At 39.9% G+C, this 21,362-nt stretch overlaps 1 protein-coding gene across 1 annotated transcript in view; it reads right to left on the bottom strand.

The window, feature by feature from the left end:
- Positions 1-21,362, bottom strand: part of dnah7 (dynein, axonemal, heavy chain 7) — a 278,292-nt gene that overhangs the window by 216,957 nt on the left and 39,973 nt on the right. The window contains 1 exon segment of the mRNA XM_045707381.1: positions 10,275-10,461. Coding sequence (XP_045563337.1) covers positions 10,275-10,461 — 187 coding nt within the window.

The following is a 21,362-nucleotide window of genomic DNA, read 5'->3' as shown; positions in this document are numbered from 1 at the left end:
ACGAATTGCGCCATGCTCGTCACCCTTATTTACCATTTCGGATAGTGTCTTGAACGCACGAACAAAACGCCGCTATTTGGATATAACAATGGATTATTTGGGACCAAACCAACATTTGTTATTGAAGTAGAAGTCCTGGGAGTGCATTCTGACGAAGACAGCAAAGGTAATAACATTTTTCTTATAGTAAATCTGACTTTGGTGAGTGCTAAACTTGCTGGGTGTCTAAATAGCTAGCCCTGTGATGCCGGGCTATCTACTGAGAATATTGCAAAATGTCCTTTCACCGAAAAGCTATTTTAAAATTGGACATAGAGTGCATAGAGGAGTTCTGTATCTATAATTATTAAAATAATTGTTATGCTTTTTGTGAACGTTTATCGTGAGTAATTTAGTAAATTCACCGGCAGTGTTCGGTGGGAATGCTAGTCACATGCTAGTCACATGCTAATGTAAAAAGCTGGTTTTTGATATAAATATGAACTTGATTGAACAAAACATGCATGTATTGTATAACATAATGTCCTAGGGTTGTCATCTGATGAAGATCATCAAAGGTTAGTGCTGCATTTAGCTGTGGTTTGGGTTTATGTGACATTATATGCTAGCTTGAAAAATGGGTGTCTGATTATTTCTGGCTGGGTACTCTGCTGACATAATCTAATGTTTTGCTTTCATTGTAAAGCCTTTTTGAAATCGGACAGTGTGGTTAGATTAACGAGAGTCTTGTCGTTAAAATGGTAAAATAGTCATATGTTTGAAAAATTGAAGTTTTTGCATTTTTGAGGTATTTGAATAACGCCCCACGGGATTACACTGGCTGTTGAGTAGGTGGGACGCAAGCGTCCCACCTAGCCCATAGAGGTTAAAAACATGCTTTTATTATTTTATCCTCTCTTTCTGCCCTCCCACAAAGTATAGAACCCACACAGCATCTAGTAAGAGATAATAATTGCCTTTCTCCTCTTACCCTGATTGCTATTGATTTATAAGTCGCTCTGGATAAGAGCATCTGCTAAATGTCTTAAATGTAAAATGTTAAATGTAAATTTGAGGCAGTGGCTGGAAATTTTATTTTAATGATGTGTCTCATTCCAAAATAAACTTTTTCTGAAGACTGACTCTAAAAGCATGTAATAAAGAAGTGGTAATAAGCACCTCATCTCACAAAGCCTTCTTTAAATCACCTTTTGTAACTGTGAAAATTAATAATTTGATGATCCTACTGCGAGAAAGGGGAGACTGCATTTTCTAAGATTAAATCCCTTTTTTGTTGGATTTTATGGGCGATAGTCTCCCTTCTCAAGATTACATTATTAGCGACATTCCGGCAACTGTAGCCAACTCATGATAACAGGCTAAATCAAATCATCAACCTCATTTGGCAATCAAACTGTGAAATAAAAAGCTGATTTGATGAGTTTGAATTGGGTGATTGTAGCATTCAGAAAAATGGCAGCTCTCACATCAGACTCCGTTTTCTTCCACATCTCTTGATATAATACAAGATAATGAAGGGGACATTTCTATTCAGTCTGCGAACAGAAAGGCTTTGTGAGGAGTGAGACACTGAATGGGTCCTCTCCTGAGTGTAAGCACATTTTCTTTAATCTATGTTCGTTTCTCTGAAAATCCCCCTTCCCTCTGTACACATAGCAATAAGCATGCCCCACCCACCTCAGGATTCTTCCCTTTCCAGTCATTATTTCCCTGTTTTTGTGGGGTGGAAATTAACTTAAGCTGCCACATACAGTAATTGTCACTGGATCTATTTATGAAAAGCAACGCGCACTCCAACTGTTGCTTGTACAAAGCGCATGTTCCTATTGTTTTTACGATCCCGCAAACATCTGTTAAGACCGTGTGACATGCCAGTCCCCTTCAAAATGTCAACAATGGAACGTGGTTTTTGATTTGCATCTATTTCAAAGGCGACGCCTGGACAGGGATTAAACGCACCAAGGTAATATTTATGGATGACATTGCCATAATGTATGTTTAATGTGTCATTGTAGTCTTTATTGGCCAAACAGATGAAATCCTTCAGCATGGGAGTTGAATTGACACGACCAACAGTATAGTACAATAAGAGTGGCACTGCAGTACCTTAACTAAAAACATTGTCATTTATAACCTTGTCCCCCACACAGACACAGGCACACAGTACCCCACCCCTCTCCTCCACCTCCTCATCAACCTCCTCAATTTACACCTCCATTACTCCATGCACATCTCCGTTGTGCTGCTCTAATTACAAGTGTGTGGTGTCAAAGCATTTTACCTTGAGAAGGAAGGAGAAGGAGGGGGGACGGAAGGAGGGGACTTCACAGACAGACACAGACACACTCTTTCCCTATGCTTGGCATACCTGACAGCTCAATCATGACTTATTTTAGTTCAGGACATGACCCCACCCCCGCCCCTAACTGGGAGAAAAACTGACTGTGAAAAAACATAAGAAAACATGAACAATTTTCACTCCCATCTGCATTTGAGGACAAGCTGACAAATTAATTGACACATTAAAGTGGAGAGTAAATAATGACTTGCGGGATGAGGCTGGTGTGAGCTTCACGGATCTGGAGCGCACCCCTGTGGTTGAAGATAAAAATAAATCACATAAACACACACACACACACACACACATAAACAACACACACACACACACACACACACACACACACACACACACACACAAAATAAAAAATGCTCCAAAATGCTTTGTGTGACCACCCACCAATGTGGCTGTGAAGAATAGACATTCTACCAGCCAATGCCAAAATCTACAGTAACAGCATTTGGCTAGTGTTAATTTCCTACCTCACTACCATGTACACAATATTCTGGGATGATATAGGAGACAGAGGAGAATGCGATCATTGCACAAGTGTGTGTCAATTTTTTTTAATACAGTTTAAAGATGTCATTACTTTGAAATGTTTACAAAGTACCTCAAGCCGCTTCCAAAAATTAACAACAAAATGTCGTAGATAAGGGTTTTGATCTTGCATACATTGTAAACAATTTGTGTGTTGGCATATTCTATAGAAGAGTGTTAGTATTAAGAAAAGGATACCCACCTGTTTTATAAAAATATTCTCCACCTAATGTTATATGCAAGAGAATTTGACAAAAACAATCATGAATATGAGTGAAATTCATCATGATCAGTACAGTAGAATGTGAGATTGTAATGGGGTGGTACCTTAGAAAGATGCAGGTTGGATAGAGTAAATATCATGCAAAAACAACAACACTAGGGTATACAACAAAACACAAAAATAGGCCATGGTTTTAAAATGTTGGCATGTGTTGTTTCAAAGAAGAAAATTATATGAATATTGAACAGAATTCAATTGAATACATACATTCCTACCAAATTGAATACAGAAATTCCTACCAAAATTAATTGTGTGTCATTCTTTTGTTTGTTTATGTGCTACAGCCTAATTCAGTCAATATTTGATGGATTCTTTTTTACATTAAGTGTTGAGTATCTTACTCCATTATGCAGTTGTTAGGCTACAATTATCAGAACTGTATCTTTTATCAATTTTGAAGACAGTTGCTAGTAGGCCTACACATAACATCACACCGCATGGACCCACACATCCCACAAAAATACATTAAGACAGCCTATAGGCCCTCTGTCCCTTTGCAACCTCATTTTCTTTGAGACTCCACCTGGCCCGCTCGCTCTTTCCAGACAAAATCCATAATTTCTATTTGATGGTGCAGTCAGCCGAGTTTCTGGAGGACGCTGGGCTGATATTGATGTGTCTCATTTCGGGTCTGCTGGGGACACCAATTACCCTTTCGAGAGTCTCCAGGATAGGGCTACTAGTGTACGTGTTTGTGTGTGACCGTCTGTGTGTGTGTGTGACCGTCTGTGTCTGTGTGTGTGTGTGTGTGTGTGTGTGTGTGTGTGCGCGCGCGCGCGTTTTGAGTGGGTTGGTTCTTCTATCCATGTGGGGACCAAAAGTCTGCATGGATAGTAAAATAAGGAAAATGATCCCTTGTGTGGACAATTACCATGTCCACATGAGGACAAAGCTTAGGGGTTAGGTTAGGGTTAAAAAATAATCATTTGATTAGCTGCTGAACAGCTAATCAAATGGCTACCCGGATATTTGCATTGACACCCCCCCTTACCCTCCCTTTCTTTTTTACGCTGCTGCTATTCGCTCTTTATTATCTATGCATAGTCATTATACCCCTACCTACATATACAGTACCAGTCAAAAGTTTGGACACACCTACACATTCCAGGGTTGTTCTTTATTTTTACTATTTTCTACTTTGTAGAATAATAGTGAAGACATCAAAACTATGAAATAACACATATGGAATCATATAGTAACTAAAAAAGTATTTAAACAAATCAAAATATATTTTATATTTGAGATTCTTCAAAGTAGCCACCCTTTGCCTTGATGACAGCTTTGCACACTATTGGCATTCTCTCAACCAGCTTCATGAGGTAGTCACCTGGAATGCATTTCAATTAACAGGTGTGCCTTGTTAAAAGTTAATTTGTGGAATTTCTTTCCATCTTCTCTAGGGTATGTGGGACAAAATCGTCCCGCCTACTCAACAGCCAGTGTAATCCCGTGGCGTGTTATTCTAATACCTTAGAAATGCTAAAACTTCAATTTCTCAAACATATGACTATTTTACACCATTTTAAAGACAAGACTCTCGTTAATCTAACCACACTGTCCGATTTCAAAAAGGCTTTACAACGAAAGCAAAACATTAGATTATGTCAGCAGAGTACCCAGCCAGAAATAATCAGACACCCATTTTTCAAGCTAGCATATAATGTCACATAAACCCAAACCACAGATAAATGCAGCACTAACCTTTGATGATCATCAGATGACACTTCTAGGACATTATGTTATACAATACATGCATGTTTTGTTCAATCAAGTTCATATTTATATCAAAAACCAGCTTTTTACATTAGCATGTGACGTTCAGAACTAGCATACCCACCGCAAACTTCCGGTGAATTTACTAAATTACTCACGATAAACGTTCACAAAAAACATAACAATTATTTTAAGAATTATAGATACAGAACTCCTTTATGCAATCGCTATGTCCGATTTTAAAATAGCTTTTTGGCAAAAGCACATTTTGCAATATTCTGAGTAGATAGCCCAGCCATCACGGGCTAGCTAATTTGACACCCACCAAGTTTGGCCCTCACCAAACTCCGATTTACTATTAGAAAAATTTGATTACCTTTGCTGTTCTTCGTCAGAATGCACTCCCAGGACTTCTACTTCAATAACAAATGTTGGTTTGGTTCAAAATAATCCATAGTTATGTTCAAATATCCTCTGTTTTGTTCATGCGTTCAAGACACTATCCGAAGGGTGACGAAGGGTGAGGCGCCCGACGCGTTTCGTGACAAAAAAATTCTAAATATTCCATTACCGTACTTCGAAGCATGTCAACCGCTGTTTAAAATCAATTTTTATGCGATTTTTCTCGTAAAAAAGTGATAATATTCCGACCGGGAAACCCTGTTTACGTTCAAAGACAGAGAAAATAAAAACATGGTGTCGCCTCGTGTACGCGCCTCAGTCTCATTGTTCTCTGATCGACCATTATCCAAATGCGCTACTGTTTTTCAGCCAGGGCCTGCAAAGACATCATTCAGCGTTTTGCCGCCTTCTGAGAGCCTATGGGAGCCGTAGGAAGTGTCACGTTAACGGCAGAGATCCTCAGTTTTCAATAAAGAGAGTGTAGAAGCCCAAGAAATGGTCAGAGAGGGCGCTTCCTGTAAGGAATCTTCTCAGGTTTTTGCCTGCCATATGAGTTCTGTTATACTCACAGACACCATTCAAACAGTTTTAGAAACTTTAGGGTGTTTTCTATCCAAAGCCAATAATTATATGCATATTCTAGTTTCTGGGCAGTAGTAATAACCAGATTAAATCGGGTACGTTTTTTATCCGGCCGTGCAAATACTGCCCTCTACCCTAGAGAGGTTAATGCGTTTGAGCCAATCAGTTGTGTTTTGACAAGGTAGGGGTGGTATACAGAAGATAACCCTATTTGGTAAAAGACCAAGTCCAAATTATGGTAAGAACAGCTCAAATAAGGAAAGATAAATGACAGTACATGATTACTTTAGGACACTTTGAAAGTTTCTTAAAGTGCAGTCGCAAAAACCATCAAGCTCTATGAAACTGGCTCTCATGAAGACCGCCACAGGAAAGGAAGACCCAGAGTTACTTCTGCTGCAGAGAAATAAGTTCATTAGAGTTACCAGCCTTAGAAATTGCAGCCCAAATAAATGCTTTGAAGAGTAACAGACATATCTCAACATCAACTGTTCAGAGGAGACTGCATGAATCAGGCCTTCATGGTTAAATTGCTGCAAAATAACCACTACTAAAGGACACCAATAAGCAGAAGAGACTTGCTTGGGCCAAGAAACATGACTAACACGAGCAATGGCCATCTGTCGTTTGGTCTGATGAGTCCAAATTTGAGATTTTTGGTTCCAACCGCTGTGTCTTTGTGAGACGCAGAGTAGGTAACCGGATGATCTCCACATGTGTAGCTACCACCATGAAGCATGGGGGAGGTGGTGTGGAGGTGCTTTAATGGTAATTCAAGGCATACTTAACCAGCATGGCTACCCACATCCTTCTACAGCGATACGCCATCCAGCTGGTTTGCGCTTAGTGGGACCATCATTTGTTTTTCAACATGACAATGACCCAACACACCTCAGGGCTGTGTAAGGGCTATTTGAACAAGAAGGAGCGTGATAGAGTGCTGCATCAGATGACCTGGCATCCACAATCACCCGACATCAACCCAATTGAGATGGTTTGGGATGAGTTGGACCACAGAGTGAAGGAAAAGCAGCCAACAAGTGCTCAGCATTTGTGGGAACTCCTTCAAGACAGTTGGAAAAGCATTCCAGGTGAAGCTGGTTGAGAAAATGCCACGAAACTTCGTCAGTCGGTGATTGTCAAGCAAATAACTGTCGATCTCACATTAATTGACTGTTAATTAACATAAACACATTTAGCATCTTCTGGCTTCCACACAGAGCCTACAAGCCAATGATGCTGACCTTTGGGAACATCTACATTTGAAAAAGCCTAATAAATGTAATATAGCCTACACCTTCACAATAAATCCCGTATTTATTTTAGACAAGTCTAAAGAAGCATGAAATGAAAAAAATGTAGTCTATTTCAGAACAAAATAGCATACTCCGAGTTGTCTTTATGTAAGGCCCTGATCTGGCTATGCCAAATGGCTGTGTGCTATACTAGTTCATTCAGCAGACAAGATTTGCTTAGAATTCCGTGGCATTATTTTGTAGTATGAAGAATACAATTGAACAAAGCTGAATAAAATAGAAGGGATATTTTCTCTAAACGATTTGAGGGAGTGTGCACATGCGGCTATTCTGTGTTGGGCGGTTAACAAAGAAAAAGGTACTCCTATATGCATAATTTAGAGTTCTTAATGTAACTTCAGTTGTTCTACATTGGGCTTTATGTTTTGATTTTTAATACATTGTAAGGCTGCATGATGCAACTCTAATGACGATTTCAAAAAAGTCGCTTCAAAGGCATGAGCTCTGCTTTGTTTTTTGTGCAGGCTGTACACACTACATCAGTCACTCATTCACAATTTGACAAGCACTTGATAATGCCTAGAATTTCATGGCGGCATCCCCTTTGTGTGGGCCAGTGGCTGTTGTGCCCTTCTCCCTGAGTGCTGCGCACTCCATCAAGTGATCAGGTCTTTCTCACAGGCTACAAATGAAGACAGACACATCGGAGAAGCAACTCCCCACATCCTTATCCAATTCTGAGGTGCATATTGAAGATATTGGAAGAACTGTCCACCTTTACTTTTCGTCAGCAATCAAGATGAGTAGGCCTAACAAACAGCAAAAGCACTAGCCTTTGTCAATCTACTATCCCCCATGGTACAAAGGTTGACCTATTATTTTCATAGTCTGGGACAGTTGTAGGACGTGATAGATCCCAAATTAATAAAACCACTAGCATTAAAAAAACTTTTTTACGCAATGTGGCTAATGGAACAGATCAGAACGTTTAGCTTAATAAGATATTTATTCACATTATAAGCGCACATAAGCTATAAGCGCGAATGTTCCAATAGAAGAAAACACCATTATCAAAAGTGACTGGAACTGCAATTATGTATGTAATGTTTTTATTATAAAGGTACATTTTTATGGTGAAAATTATCTTCCCCAAACTTCAAAGTCACACGCTGCTTATGTATGCCAGTTAGGCTCTACACCCCTTGTAAAGCGTATCAATTGTCTTATTTTTAAGAAGTTATTTGGTCACTTTAGTTGTAATACTAACCTTTTACATTTTACATTTTAGTCATTTAGCAAACGCTCTTATCCAGAGCGACTTACAGTAGTGAATGCATACATGTCATACAATTTTTTTCCTGTGCTGGCCCCCCGTGGGAATCGAACCCACAACCCTGGCATTGCAAACACCATGCTCTACCAACTGAGCTACAGAATAAAAAATCTTTAAAAACATGCATCCTGTTTGCAATAAGGCACAAAAGTAAAACTGAAAAAAAATGTGGCAAATAAATGAACTTCATGTCTTGAATACAAAGTGTAATGTTTCGGGCAAATCCAACACAACACATCACAGAGTCACACCATTTTCAAGCATGGTGGTGGCTGCATCATGTTATGGGCATGCTTGTCATCGGCTAGGACTAGGCCGTTTTTTTGGGATAAAAAGAAAAGGACTAGAGCTAAGCACAGGCAAAATCCTAGAGGAAACCCTGGTTCAGTCTGCTTTCCAACAGACACTGGGAGACAAATTCACTTTTCAGCAGGACAATAGCCTAAAACACAAGGCCAAATATACACTGGAGATTTTAGGATAAAATAAAAGGAATAGAGCTAAGCACAAAGTCCTAGAGGAAAACCTAGTTCAGACACTGAGACAAATCCACTTTTCAGCAGGACAATAACCTAAACGCAAGACCAAATATACACTTAAGTTACTTACCGAGCAGACATTGAATGTTCCTGAATGGCCTAGTTACAGTGTTGACTTAAATCGGCATGAAAATCTATGGCAAGACTTGAAAATGTCTGTCTAGCAATGATCAACAACCAACTTGACAGAGCTTGAAGAATTGTAAAAATAATAATATTGTACAATCCAGGTTTGCAAAGCTTTTATAAACTTTGCAAACCTGGATTTACAGTTATAATCGCTGTCAAAGGTGATTCTAACATGTATTGACTCAGGGGGGTTGAATACTTATCTAAATCAAAATATATGTGTTTTAAATCACATTTGTCTTCCACTTTGACATCAAAGTATTTTGTGTAGATCGTTGTTAAAAGATGAAAATGAAATCTATTTTAATCCCACTTTGTTACACAAACAATGTGGAAAAAGTCAAGGGATTGGAAAAAATTCTGAAGGCACTATATGCCGATATCATAGCGAGTAAATAGCTGCATGTAATTCAGCAGCTAAGAAGAACATGAAATTGCTAGACTGCCTGTTTGTGTCATGCTTATGTTTGCAATACTGACAACAAAGTTTGTATGAACATGTTGATAATGTATTTTGTGTAAAACATGTAAATAGCTGCATGTAGCCTACTCCCCTCCTTTTTTTATGAAAAATAACATGAAATTATGCTTATGCTTACTGAAGCATGGAATGCAATAGAACAGTTTTGTGTACAGCATGAAGTTTGTAGGACATTGTGCTTATGATTAATAGCCTATTGAGGGAATGCAATAGTTTATTAAACAGTTTTGTGTACAACATGAAGTTTGTAGGCTACACCAGTGACCAGACAAAGGCGATAAAGGAAGGGGGAGCGGCAGTGGACCACTCAGCACAGCAGCTACATAGGCAGCGGAGTCGACACTCAGCTAATTAAAAAGTAAAATCCTGCACATGCACAGAAATATCCATATTTTTTGCCTGAGCAAATTGATATACAAACACGCTGTATCTGAGGCCGCCATAATAACCAAACTAGCCTCTCATCCATCACATAGATCTAGTTCTTTAGACAGTCAAAAGTCCAAAATAGGTAAACCCACACGCACGTAGGCACAGATCAGGGTACCAAGCGCCCTGAATTCATACGTCGGTAGTCGAAAGTGAGTTACCCGCCTGATATTATGTGCCAACTGGAAAAACACTATAAATTCAATCCCTTAATAACTGATGTATGAGTGTGTGTTTGTTACTACTTACCAGAGAGACTTGCTTCATGGTGTCCCTCCAGGTCTTATCAACGGCAGTGAAGCGGCGTCCCTCCTCTGGCATTTGGGCCATGATATCTGGGGAGCTGAATATGGGCTCTAGGTAGAGCCAGGTGGACTGCACCTTCAGCCACTCGTCCAGGATCTCCTGCAGCAGCAGAAGCTTGCCTTCCCAGTCCCTGGGGATGGATGGATGAATGAATGAATACATCAGGGTCATATTCATTAGGGCACACCGTATCAAAAAAATATTTGGGATTTGAGATCCAATGTTTTATATTTGGTGAAAGTATAGAATGTTACCTTTTATTTGAGGGTATTTTCATGTCTGTTTTACCGTTTAGAAATTAAAGCACTGTATCTAGTCCATTTGAAGGTGTCATAAATACAGTGTGTAAAGGCTCTGGGGGCACGGCTGTTGCATCCAGCAGTGTGTGTGACGTTTGGTGTGGTGTTCTTTGTTGTTTTTACACTTTGTTTGTAAACCATCTGTCAACGATTGCTTTACAGCAGCAGGGTGTTACAGGGAAGTGGGGCCGGCCGGGTTCACACTGGTCAGAGCGGAACGTGACCTGACCATCACAGGGAAACATCACGGAGGGGGCGCCTGCCTGCTTGTCAGGGACCAGTGGTGTAAATCGATCCTGGTAAGAGAGAGACTCTGTACCCCTGACATTGAACTCCTTTTTGTGTCACTGCAACCCTACTATCTGCCCCGTGAGTTCCCCCAATTGTTTGTTACCGTTGTGTACATTCAACGAAAAGCTAATATAACAAAAGGCATCAGATATTGTGTCACAGAACACTGGAATTCCTTTTCCCCGACGCACACAAATTTATTTTAGGGTATTTTAACTGCACTTTGCACAAGGTCCCGTGCACATACCACCAGTATGTGAAATGTCACGCTACGAAAAATAAGAATCTTGATTTGTGCTATGAGACAATACCAAATGATTTCTCTGCCACCACCAAACCTTCCTGGGAACATCAGACCAAAATGTTGTCTACCTCCAGCCAACCTACTGTCAGCTCCTGGAGAGGGAGAAACCTACAGTTAAAACTGTCCAGATCTGGAACGACAATAGTATCACTCGTCTCCAAGGGTGTTTTGACTGTACTATGTGGGAGGTATTTGAGGACAGCAGCTCTGATCTATTTTTTTTTTTTAAGGGGGCGGATCACCTTTAATATTGCGGATAGATTGTTGCTTCCATCAATGTAATTGTCTGCTATATTTTCCAATCCCTCATATATTTTGGGGGTAAATATATCTATATACACACACATACCCATATACACTACTGTTCAAAAGTTTGGGGTCATTTAGAAATGTCCTTGATTGTGAAAGAAAATCTACTTTTTTGTCCATTAAAATAACATCAAATTGATCAGAAATACAGTGTAGACATTGTTAATGTTGTAAATGACTATTGTAGCTGGAAATGGCATATCTATATAGGCATACAGAGGCCCATTATGAGCAACCATCACCCCTGTGTTCTAATGGCACGTTGTGTTAGCTAATCCAAGTTTATCATTTTGAAAGGCTAATTGATCATTAGGAAACCATTTTGCAATTATGTTAGCACAGCAGAAAACTGTAGTGCTGATTAAGGAAGCAATAAAACTGGCCTCCTTATGACTAGCTGAGTATCTGGAGCATCAGCATTTGTGGGTTCGATTATAGGCTCAAAATGGCCAGAAACAAATAACTTTCTTCTGAAACTCATCAGTCTATTCTTGTTCTGAGAAATGAAGGCTATTCCATGCGAGAAATTGCCAAGAAACTGAAGATCTCGTACAACGCTGTGTCATACTCCCTTCACAGAACAGCGCACACTGTATCTAACCAGAATAGAAAGAGGAGTGGGAGGCCCCGGTGCACAACGGAGCAAGAGGACAAGTACATTAGAGTGTCTAGTTTGAGAAACAGACGCCTCACAAGTCCCCAGCTGGCAGCTTCAATTAATACTACCCGCAAAACACCAGTCTCAACGTCAACAGTGAAGAGTCGACTCCGGGATGCTGGCTTTCTAGGCAGAGTTGAAAAGAAAAGGCCATATCTCTGTCCAGTGTCTGTGTTCTTTTGCCCATCTTTTCATTTTATTGGCAAGTCTGACATATAGCTTTTTCTTTGCAATTCTGCCTGGAAGGCCAGCATCCCGGGGTGGCCTCTTCACTGTTGACGTTGAGACTGGTGTTTTGCGGGTACTATTTAATGAAGCTGCCAGTTGAGGACTTGTGACATATACAGTTGAAGTCGGAAGTTTACATACAGTGAGGGAAAGAAGTATTTAATCCCCTGCTGATTTTGTACGTTTGCCCACTGACAAAGAAATGATCAGTCTATAATTTTAAATGGTAGGTTTATTTGAACAGTGAGACAGAATAACAACAAAAAAATCCAGAAAAACACATGTCAAAAATGTTATAAATTGATATGCATTTTAAATGAGGGAAATAAGTATTCGACCCCTCTGCAAAACATGACTTAGTACTTGGTGGCAAAACCCTTGTTGGCAATCACAGAGGTCAGACGTTTCTTGTAGTTGGCCACCAGGTTTGCACACATCTCAGGAGGGATTTTGTCCCACTCCTCTTTGCAGATCTTCTCCAAGTCATTAAGGTTTCGAGGCTGACGTTTGGCAACTCGAACCTTCAGCACCCTCCACAGATTTTCTATGGGATTAAGGTCTGGAGACTGGTTAGGCCACTCCAGGACCTTAATGTGCTTCTTCTTGAGGCACTCCTTTGTTGCCTTGGCCGTGTGTTTTGGGTCATTGTCATGCTGGAATACCCATCCACGACCCATTTTCAATGCCCTGGCTGAGGGAAGGAGGTTCTCACCCAAGATTTGACGGTACATGGCCCCGTCCATCGTCCTTTTGATGCGGTGAAGTTGTCCTGTCCCCTTAGCAGAAAAACACCCCCAAAGCATAATGTTTCCACCTCCATGTTTGACGGTGGGGATGGTGTTCTTGGGGTCATAGGCAGCGTTCCTCCTCCTCCAAACACGGCGAGTTGAGTTGATGCCAAAGAGTTCCATTTTGGTCTCATCTGACCACAACATTTTAACCCAGTTGTCCTCTGAGTCATTCAGATGTTCATTGGCAAACTTCAGACGGGCATGTATATGCGCTTTTTTGAGCAGGGGGACCTTGCGGGCGCTGCAGGATTTCAGTCCTTCACGGCGTAGTGTGTTACCAATTGTTTTCTTGGTGACTATGGTCCCAGCTGCCTTGAGATCATTGACAAGATCCTCCCGTGTAGTTCTGGGCTGATTCCTCACCGTTCTCATGATCATTGCAACTCCACGAGGTGAGATCTTGCATGGAGCCCCAGGCCGAGGGAGATTGACAGTTCTTTTGTGTTTCTTCCATTTGCAAATAATCTCACCAACTATTGTCACCTTCTCACCAAGCTGCTTAGCGATGGCCTTGTAGCCCATTCCAGCCTTTGTAGACCTACAATCTTGTCCTTGACATCCTTGGAGAGCTCTTTGGTCTTGGCCATGGTGGAGAGTTTGGAATCTGATTGATTGATTGCTTCTGTGGACGGGTGTCTTTTATACAGGTAACAAACTGAGATTAGGAGCACTCCCTTTAAGAGTGTGCTCCTAATCTCAGCTCGTTACCTGTATAAAAGACACCTGGAAGCAAGAAATCTTTCTGATTGAGAGGGGGTCAAATACTTATTTCCCTCATTAAAATGCAAATCAATTTATAACATTTTTGACATGCGTTTTTCTGTTTTTTTTTGTTGTTATTCTGTCTCTGTTCAAATAAACCTACCATTAAAATTATAGACTGATAATTTCTTTGTCAGTGGGCAAATGTACAAAATCAGCAGGGGATCAAATACTTTTTTCCCCTCACTGTACACCCTAGCCAAATACATTTAAATTCAGTTTTCCACAATTCCTGACATTTAATTCTACAAAAAATTCCCTGTCTTAGGTCAGTTAGGATCACCGCTTTATTTTAAGAATGTGAAATGTCAGAATAACAGTAGAGAGAATGATTTATTTCAGCTTTTATTTCTTTCATCACATTCCCAGTGGGTCAGAAGTTTACATACACTCAATTAATATTTGGTAGCATTGGCTTGAAATTGTTTAACTTCTTTCAAACGTTTCGGGTAGCCTTCCTGGTGTAACTGAGTCAGGTTTGTAGGGCTCCTTGCTCGCACACGCTTTTTCAGTTTTGCCCACAGATTTTCTATGGGATTGAGGTCAGGGCTTTGTGATGGCCACACCAATACCTTGACTTTGTCGCCTTGAAGCCATTTTGCCACAACTTTGGAAGTATGCTTGGGGTCATTGTCCATTTTGAAGACCCATTTGCGACCAAGATTTAACTTCCTAACTGATGTCTTGAGATATTGCTTCAACACATCCACATCATTTTCCCTGCCTCATGATGCCATCTATTTTGTGAAGTGCACCAGTCCCTCCTGCAGCAAAGCACCCACACAACATGATGCTGCCACTCATGTGCTTCACGGTTGGGATGGTGTTCTTCGGCTTGCAAGCCACCCCCTTTTTCATCCAAACATAACGATGGTCATTATGGCCAAACAGGTCCATTTTTGTTTCATCGGACCAAAGGCCATTACTCCAAAAAGTACGATCTTTGTCCCCATGTGGAGTTGGAAACCGTAGTCTGGCTTTTTTTATGGCGGTTTTGGAGCAGTGGCCTCTTCCTTGCTGAGCGGCCTTTCAGGTTATGTCGATATAGGACTCGTTTTACTGTGGATATAGATACTTCTGTACCTGTTTCCTCTAGCATCTTCACAAGGTCCTGTTCTGGGATTTATTCACACTTTTCGCACCAAAGTACGTTCATCTCTAGGAGACAGAACGCGTCTCCTTCCTGAGCGGTATGACGGCTGCGTGGTCCCATGGTGTTTATACTTCCGTACTATTGTTTGTACAGATGAACGTGGTACCTTCAGGTTTTTGGAAATTGCTCCCAAGGATGAACCAGACTTGTGGAGGTCAAAAAATAAATAAATCATTTCGAAAAGGTCTCATTTCTTTTCATTCTGACTTCAGGCATTCCTGGACCTGTGACCAAAAACAAGCTACGTATGGACAGTACCAAAATAAATGATCTAATGACTTGCCTCCTCGCAAAAAAAAATATGCAAAGCTGGGAAGATTGTATCCCCTATATACATAACATTCTATTGGTTGCAAGAATTTTGAATAGTCATTTTAAATTCAAAATTTGAAGTTTTGAATCATGTCGTTTTGCCTGTCAATTCATAAACCATCGAAAATCTCTTCCCAGCTGTTTTGCAATTTATATGGCACAGCTGTCAGTTTTTTGGTCCTTAAATGAAAATTGTATATATTTTTAATTATCACAATTTTCTTTAACAATTTTTGGTCTTTAATGCAGGGCCGACAGACATGTTCCTTACTTTTTCCCCCTTCCAATTGCCTCTTCCATTTTTGTGGTAATTCTGCAATTAGTTGGTTGTAATTTTGGGTAGAGCAGACATTTCCATATGTCTGATTGCTGCATGTGTGACATAACTCCACCAGTCCTATTGTGGATGGACAAAATCAACATGCGTATGATTGCGCACGCACGTGCCTGGTCTAGTCAGTATGTAAGGGACTTCTTAGATGGGGGGGGCTGGTTTTGTGGCTGTTGGACTTCCTGAGGCAGAGGTCAAAGCAGGTCAAGGTGGGTCCTCACGTCTCGGACATACGCACCACCAACATAGGCTCCCCACAGGGATGTGTTTTATGCCCACGCCTATACATCTTGTACACTAATATTTGGGATCTTTTAATGTTGACTCTGTTTTACAAATCTTTCATTGAGAGTATTTTAACTTTTTGAATTGTTTGTTGGTTTGGCAATTCCACCATCAGTTAGAAAAATATGCTGAGAAGGATTATCACCACAGCAAGTAAGGTATTGGGAGTCAAACAGACCTTTAAGGTCAGGGCCCCCCAGCAAAGCTCACAAATTTATTTGAGACACAAGCCACCCCCTGTACCCGGACTTTGAGCTACTCCCCTCTGGGTGCAGTTATAGGGCACCCCCCAGCAGGAAAAACAGGAACTACACAATAATTTGTGCTAGGTGTGATATCCCTCCTAAACAGCTCGGGCTAATGTTCCTATCAACTCAGTAAGGCCAGCAGGCTAGTCTCTTTTTATTAGTATGTACTGTAACTGTTATGCATGTTATACTGTCAATTTGGTTTCTACTGTATTTAAACGGCACTTTAAACGTGTACATGATACTGCCACAAAATTTCCCCATGCAGACAATAAAGTCAGTAAAGTAAAGTGCCTTCAGAAAGTATTCATACCTAGTGCTGTTACGGTGACCGTATTACCGCCACACCGGCAGTCACGAGTCATGACTGCAGTCAAATTCCATGTGACCGTTTAGTCACGGTAACTAATCTTCCAAGTTTTTCCCCCTGTTCTGAGACAGGTGCATGATAATGGTCCATTCTAAATCAAACTAATTTCACACATATTTATTTAGTATATGTAAAAACAAGATAAAATCAAGAATAGTTTGATGAGTGACAATATTAGCCTATCATGTGTGAATTATATTGAATTATATATCATAGTAAGCAAAGAAACAGTGCATGCCTTTTTTTGCAACATTTTCAAATCACCTCATGTAGCGTAGCCCATTGGCCTATATGTTTTGATAAGGTTTGTATTACAACTCAAGTGGCCAAATAACTTCTTAAAATTAAGCACATTAATCTGCTTTACAGCCGCTGTAAAGCCTGCTTAACTGGCATACACAGGCAGCGCGTGAATTTCAAGTTTGGGGAAGATAATTTTCAGCATAAAAATGCAACTTTATAATAAAGTCCATAATCGCATTTGTGGTCACTTTTGAGAATGGTGTTTTCCCGCTAATTGATTGCATTTTGGAACATTCACGCTTATAGCCTACTCCCGTGTGAGCATTGCTGCGTTTACAATATGAAAAATTGCCTAATAGTTTATCAACATTTTAAGCTAAATGTTCTGATCTGTTGCATAAGCCTCATTCCTTTCAAAAGTTTTTGTTGATGAGAGTGGTTGTGTTCATTTGGGATCTATCACAACCCACAACTGTCCCAGACAATGTTTGGAATATTTATTTATCGCACAGAATAGAATAGTTCAATTGTTGTACTATGGGGGATGGTAGATTGACTTGGCTAGTGCTTTTTCTGTTCGTTAGGCCTACTCGTCTTTTCGGGTGATGAAAAGTAAATGTAGACAGTTCTTCTAACATCTTCAATATGCGCCTCGGAAAGACAGACACCGATGTGTCTGTCTTCACTTGTAGCCTACTTCAGAGCTGAGATAAGATTCCTGTGAGAAGAAACCGATCAAATGACGGGCATTGGCTAATAAGAATTGAGATATCTGAGAGAGCCATGTGAGTGAGAGGTGCTTCGGAACATGCAGCCGGGTGAAGGGAATTCTGATTATTAAATTCAGCCCAAGGGCACAACGGCCACTGAAGGCATGTATTTTTTTAGGGGCCATTACGGACACACTAGGGGGATGCTGCCGGGATATTAGAGGCATTATCAAGTGCTTGTCAAATTGTGAATGAGAGACTGATGAAGTGTGTGCAGCCTGTGCAAGAAACAAAGCAGAGCTCATGCCTTTCATGCAACTTTTTTTCAAATCATCAATCGAGTCGCATCATGCACCAACACCCCATAATTACAAAGTGAAAACATGTTTTTCGGAATGTTAACACATTTATTGAAAGTGAAATATAGAAATATCTAATTTACATAAGTATTCACACCCCTGAGACAATATATGTTAGAATCACATTTGGGAGCGATTACAGCTGTGAGTCTTTCTAGGTAAGTCTCTAAGAGCTTTGCACACCTTGATTGTACAATATTTGCACATTATTCTTTTTAAAATTCTTCAAGCTCTGTCAAGTTGGTTGTTGATCATTGCAACACAGTAATTTTCCAGTCATGCCATAGATTTTCAAGTCGATTTAAGTCCAAATTGTAACTAGGCCACTCAGGAACATTCAATGTTGTCTTGGTAAGCGACTCCAGTGTATATTTGGCCTTATGTTTTAGGCTATTGTCCTGCTGAAAGGTGAATTTGTCTCCCAGTGTCTTTTGGAAAGCAGACTGAGCCAGGTTTTCCTCTAGGATTTTGCCTGTGTTTAGCTCTATTCCTTTTCTTTTTACTCTAAAAAACTACCTGGTCCTTGCCGATGACAAGCATACCCATAACATGATGCAGCCACTACCATGCTGGAAATTATGAAGAATGGTACTCAGGGATGTGTTGGATTTGCCCCAAACATAACACTTTGTATTCAGGACATAAAGTTAATTTCTTTACCACACTTTTCGCAGTTTAACTTTAGTGCCTTTTGCAAACAGGATGCATGTTTTGAAATATTTGTATTCTGTACAAGCTTCCTTCTTTTCACTCTGTCACTTAGGTTAGAGTAACTACAATGTTATTGATCCATCCTCAGTTCTCTCCTATCACAGCCATTAAACTCTGTAACTGTTTTAATGTCACCATTGGCCTCATTGTGAAATACATGAGTGGTTCCTTCCTCTCCTGCAACTGAGTTGGGAAGGACTGCTTATTTTTTTACCCATCTACCAATAGCTGCCCTTCTTTGCTAGGCATTGGAAAAGCTCCCTGGTCTTTGTGGTTGAATATGTGTTAGAAATGCACTGCTCGACTAAGGGACCTTAAAGATAATTGTATGTGTGGAGTACAGAGATGAGGACGTCATTCAAAAATTATGTTAAACATTATTATTGAGTCCATTATGTGACTTGTAAGCAAATGTTTACTCCTGAACTTATTTAGGCTTGCCATAACATTTAAGCTTTTCATTTTTGATTCATTTGTAAACCTTTCTAAAAACATAATTCCACGTTGACATTATGGGGTATTGTGTGTAGGCCAGTGACACAAAATCTAAATTTAATACATTTTAAATTCAGACTGTAACATAACAAAATGTGGAAAAAGTCAAGGCATATGTTAGGACCTAGACAAGAGTTGGGTTGTTCCACGAAATCGGTGCATTTTGGACATGCAAACCTTTAAGAAATTAACTTTCAAATATTTGTTCTTTCAACATTAAGTTGCATGAAGGATATGTTTAGCCTATGGAAAAACACCTTTTCCCATCTCAGGGATTAAAATCCTATGAACTAAGAGCATTTTATCTGCACTTCTACCACACTGTCTGTCAACCCTGTTACGGACACTTATGTAGCTAACTACCTAACTATTATTTAAAAGCATGTTTGAGATAAATCCAAAATGTTCTCATTGATCAAGTAGCCCTTGTACAAATAAACTCACATATAATATCAAACTAATAAAGTTAACATTGGGCCTCTAACAAGGTTGACGATTTACAGGGTTGAGGTTTTAGGTGAAAATCGGCCATTACTCCTCATGTGGTGAAGAGAACGGGACTACATGGTGTTCATGAAATTAGTAATTATACATATGTTCCAAGCATAATGAAAGTTAAATCAAAATCCATTTTTCCTAAAGTGAATTGAGCGAACAGGCTTGACGTGTTGAGCTCGAGCACCTCAGTCAAAGATGATAAAACAATTATTAATAGACCAAAAAGAGAGAGAAGACTTACTTCCTTTCCCACCATGCTGTTCAGAGGCCCCAAACAACGTCTCCTGCTGTGAATAATTTAACTTGGTGGAATGGTCCATTATTTTAAAGGGGTAAATTGTTTGCTTTAACAGGGTTGGCCTTAAAATGAGGGACAAATGTAAATACATCACTAATCACATGAATATAAATAATAATCTTCAGAAATTACTTTGCCAAAGCAGCAAAATAACGAAGCCTTTACAATGATGGTGAAATTTGGGAGTAATGTTTGGATTAAGTGGGTTTAAATGTTCCTAGAAGACACAGGGTTTATGAAGGGCCTTTATTCATATTAAAAATCAGATGTATTCAATTCTCCATTGTTGTCAATAAAGGTGGTAATTGGGAGAATATTCAATGTGCACACCGTATCCCCCCCAAAAAAGAATTATATGGAAAACAAAAACAAGCAGTTCTTATTGGAACTTCCAGTTTCAGTAAATGTTCTACCGTTTAGTGCCAAATGAATATGACCCAGACAAGTACTGTGTAAGACATATGGGTACGATTCAATTGGAGAATATTGTACAAAATGCACAGTATTTTTTAACTGTAATTTAACCTGTTAGGGCTAGGGGGCAGTATTGACACGGCCGGATAAAAAACATACCCGATTTAATCTGGTTACTACTCCTACCCAGTAACTAGAATATGCATATAATTATTGGCTTTGGATAGAAAACACCCTAAAGTTTCTAAAACTGTTTGAATGGTGTCTGTGAGTATAACAGAACTCATATGGCAGGCAAAAACCTGAGAAGATTCTGAACAGGAAGTGGCCTGTCTGACAAGTTGTTGTTCATCTTGGCTCTTTTTATTGAAGACTGAGGATCTTTGCTGTAACGTGACACTTCCTACGGCTCCCATAGGCTCTCAGAGCCCGGGAAAAAGCTGAATGATATCGAGGCAGCCCCAGGCTGAAACACATTATCACGTTTGGATAGTGGCTGGTCAGAGTACTCTGAGACTCAGGCGCGTGCACGAGGGCACGAGATGTTTTTATTTTCTCTCTCTTTGTACGTATACACGCTTTCCCGGTCGGAATATTCCTGGGAGTGCATTCTGACGAAGAACAGCAAAGGTAATAACATTTTTCTTATAGTAAATCTGACTTTGGTGAGTGCTAAACTTGCTGGGTGTCTAAATAGCTAGCCCTGTGATGCCGGGCTATCTACTTAGAATATTGCAAAATGTGCTTTCACCGAAAAGCTATTTTAAAATCGGACATATCGAGTGCATAGAGGAGTTCTGTATCTATAATTCTTAAAATAATTGTTATGTTTTTTGTGAACGTTTATCGTGAGTAATTTAGTAAATTCACCGGCAGTGTTCGGTCGGAATGCTAGTCACATGCTAGTCACATGCTAATGTAAAAAGCTGGTTTTTGATATAAATATGAACTTGATTGAACAA

Source organism: Salmo salar, chromosome ssa25 (assembly GCF_905237065.1).
Source record: "Salmo salar chromosome ssa25, Ssal_v3.1, whole genome shotgun sequence".
Lineage (NCBI taxonomy): Eukaryota > Metazoa > Chordata > Actinopteri > Salmoniformes > Salmonidae > Salmo > Salmo salar.
Note: the sequence above shows the minus strand (reverse complement) of the source record. Positions and strands in the feature narration are given on the sequence as shown.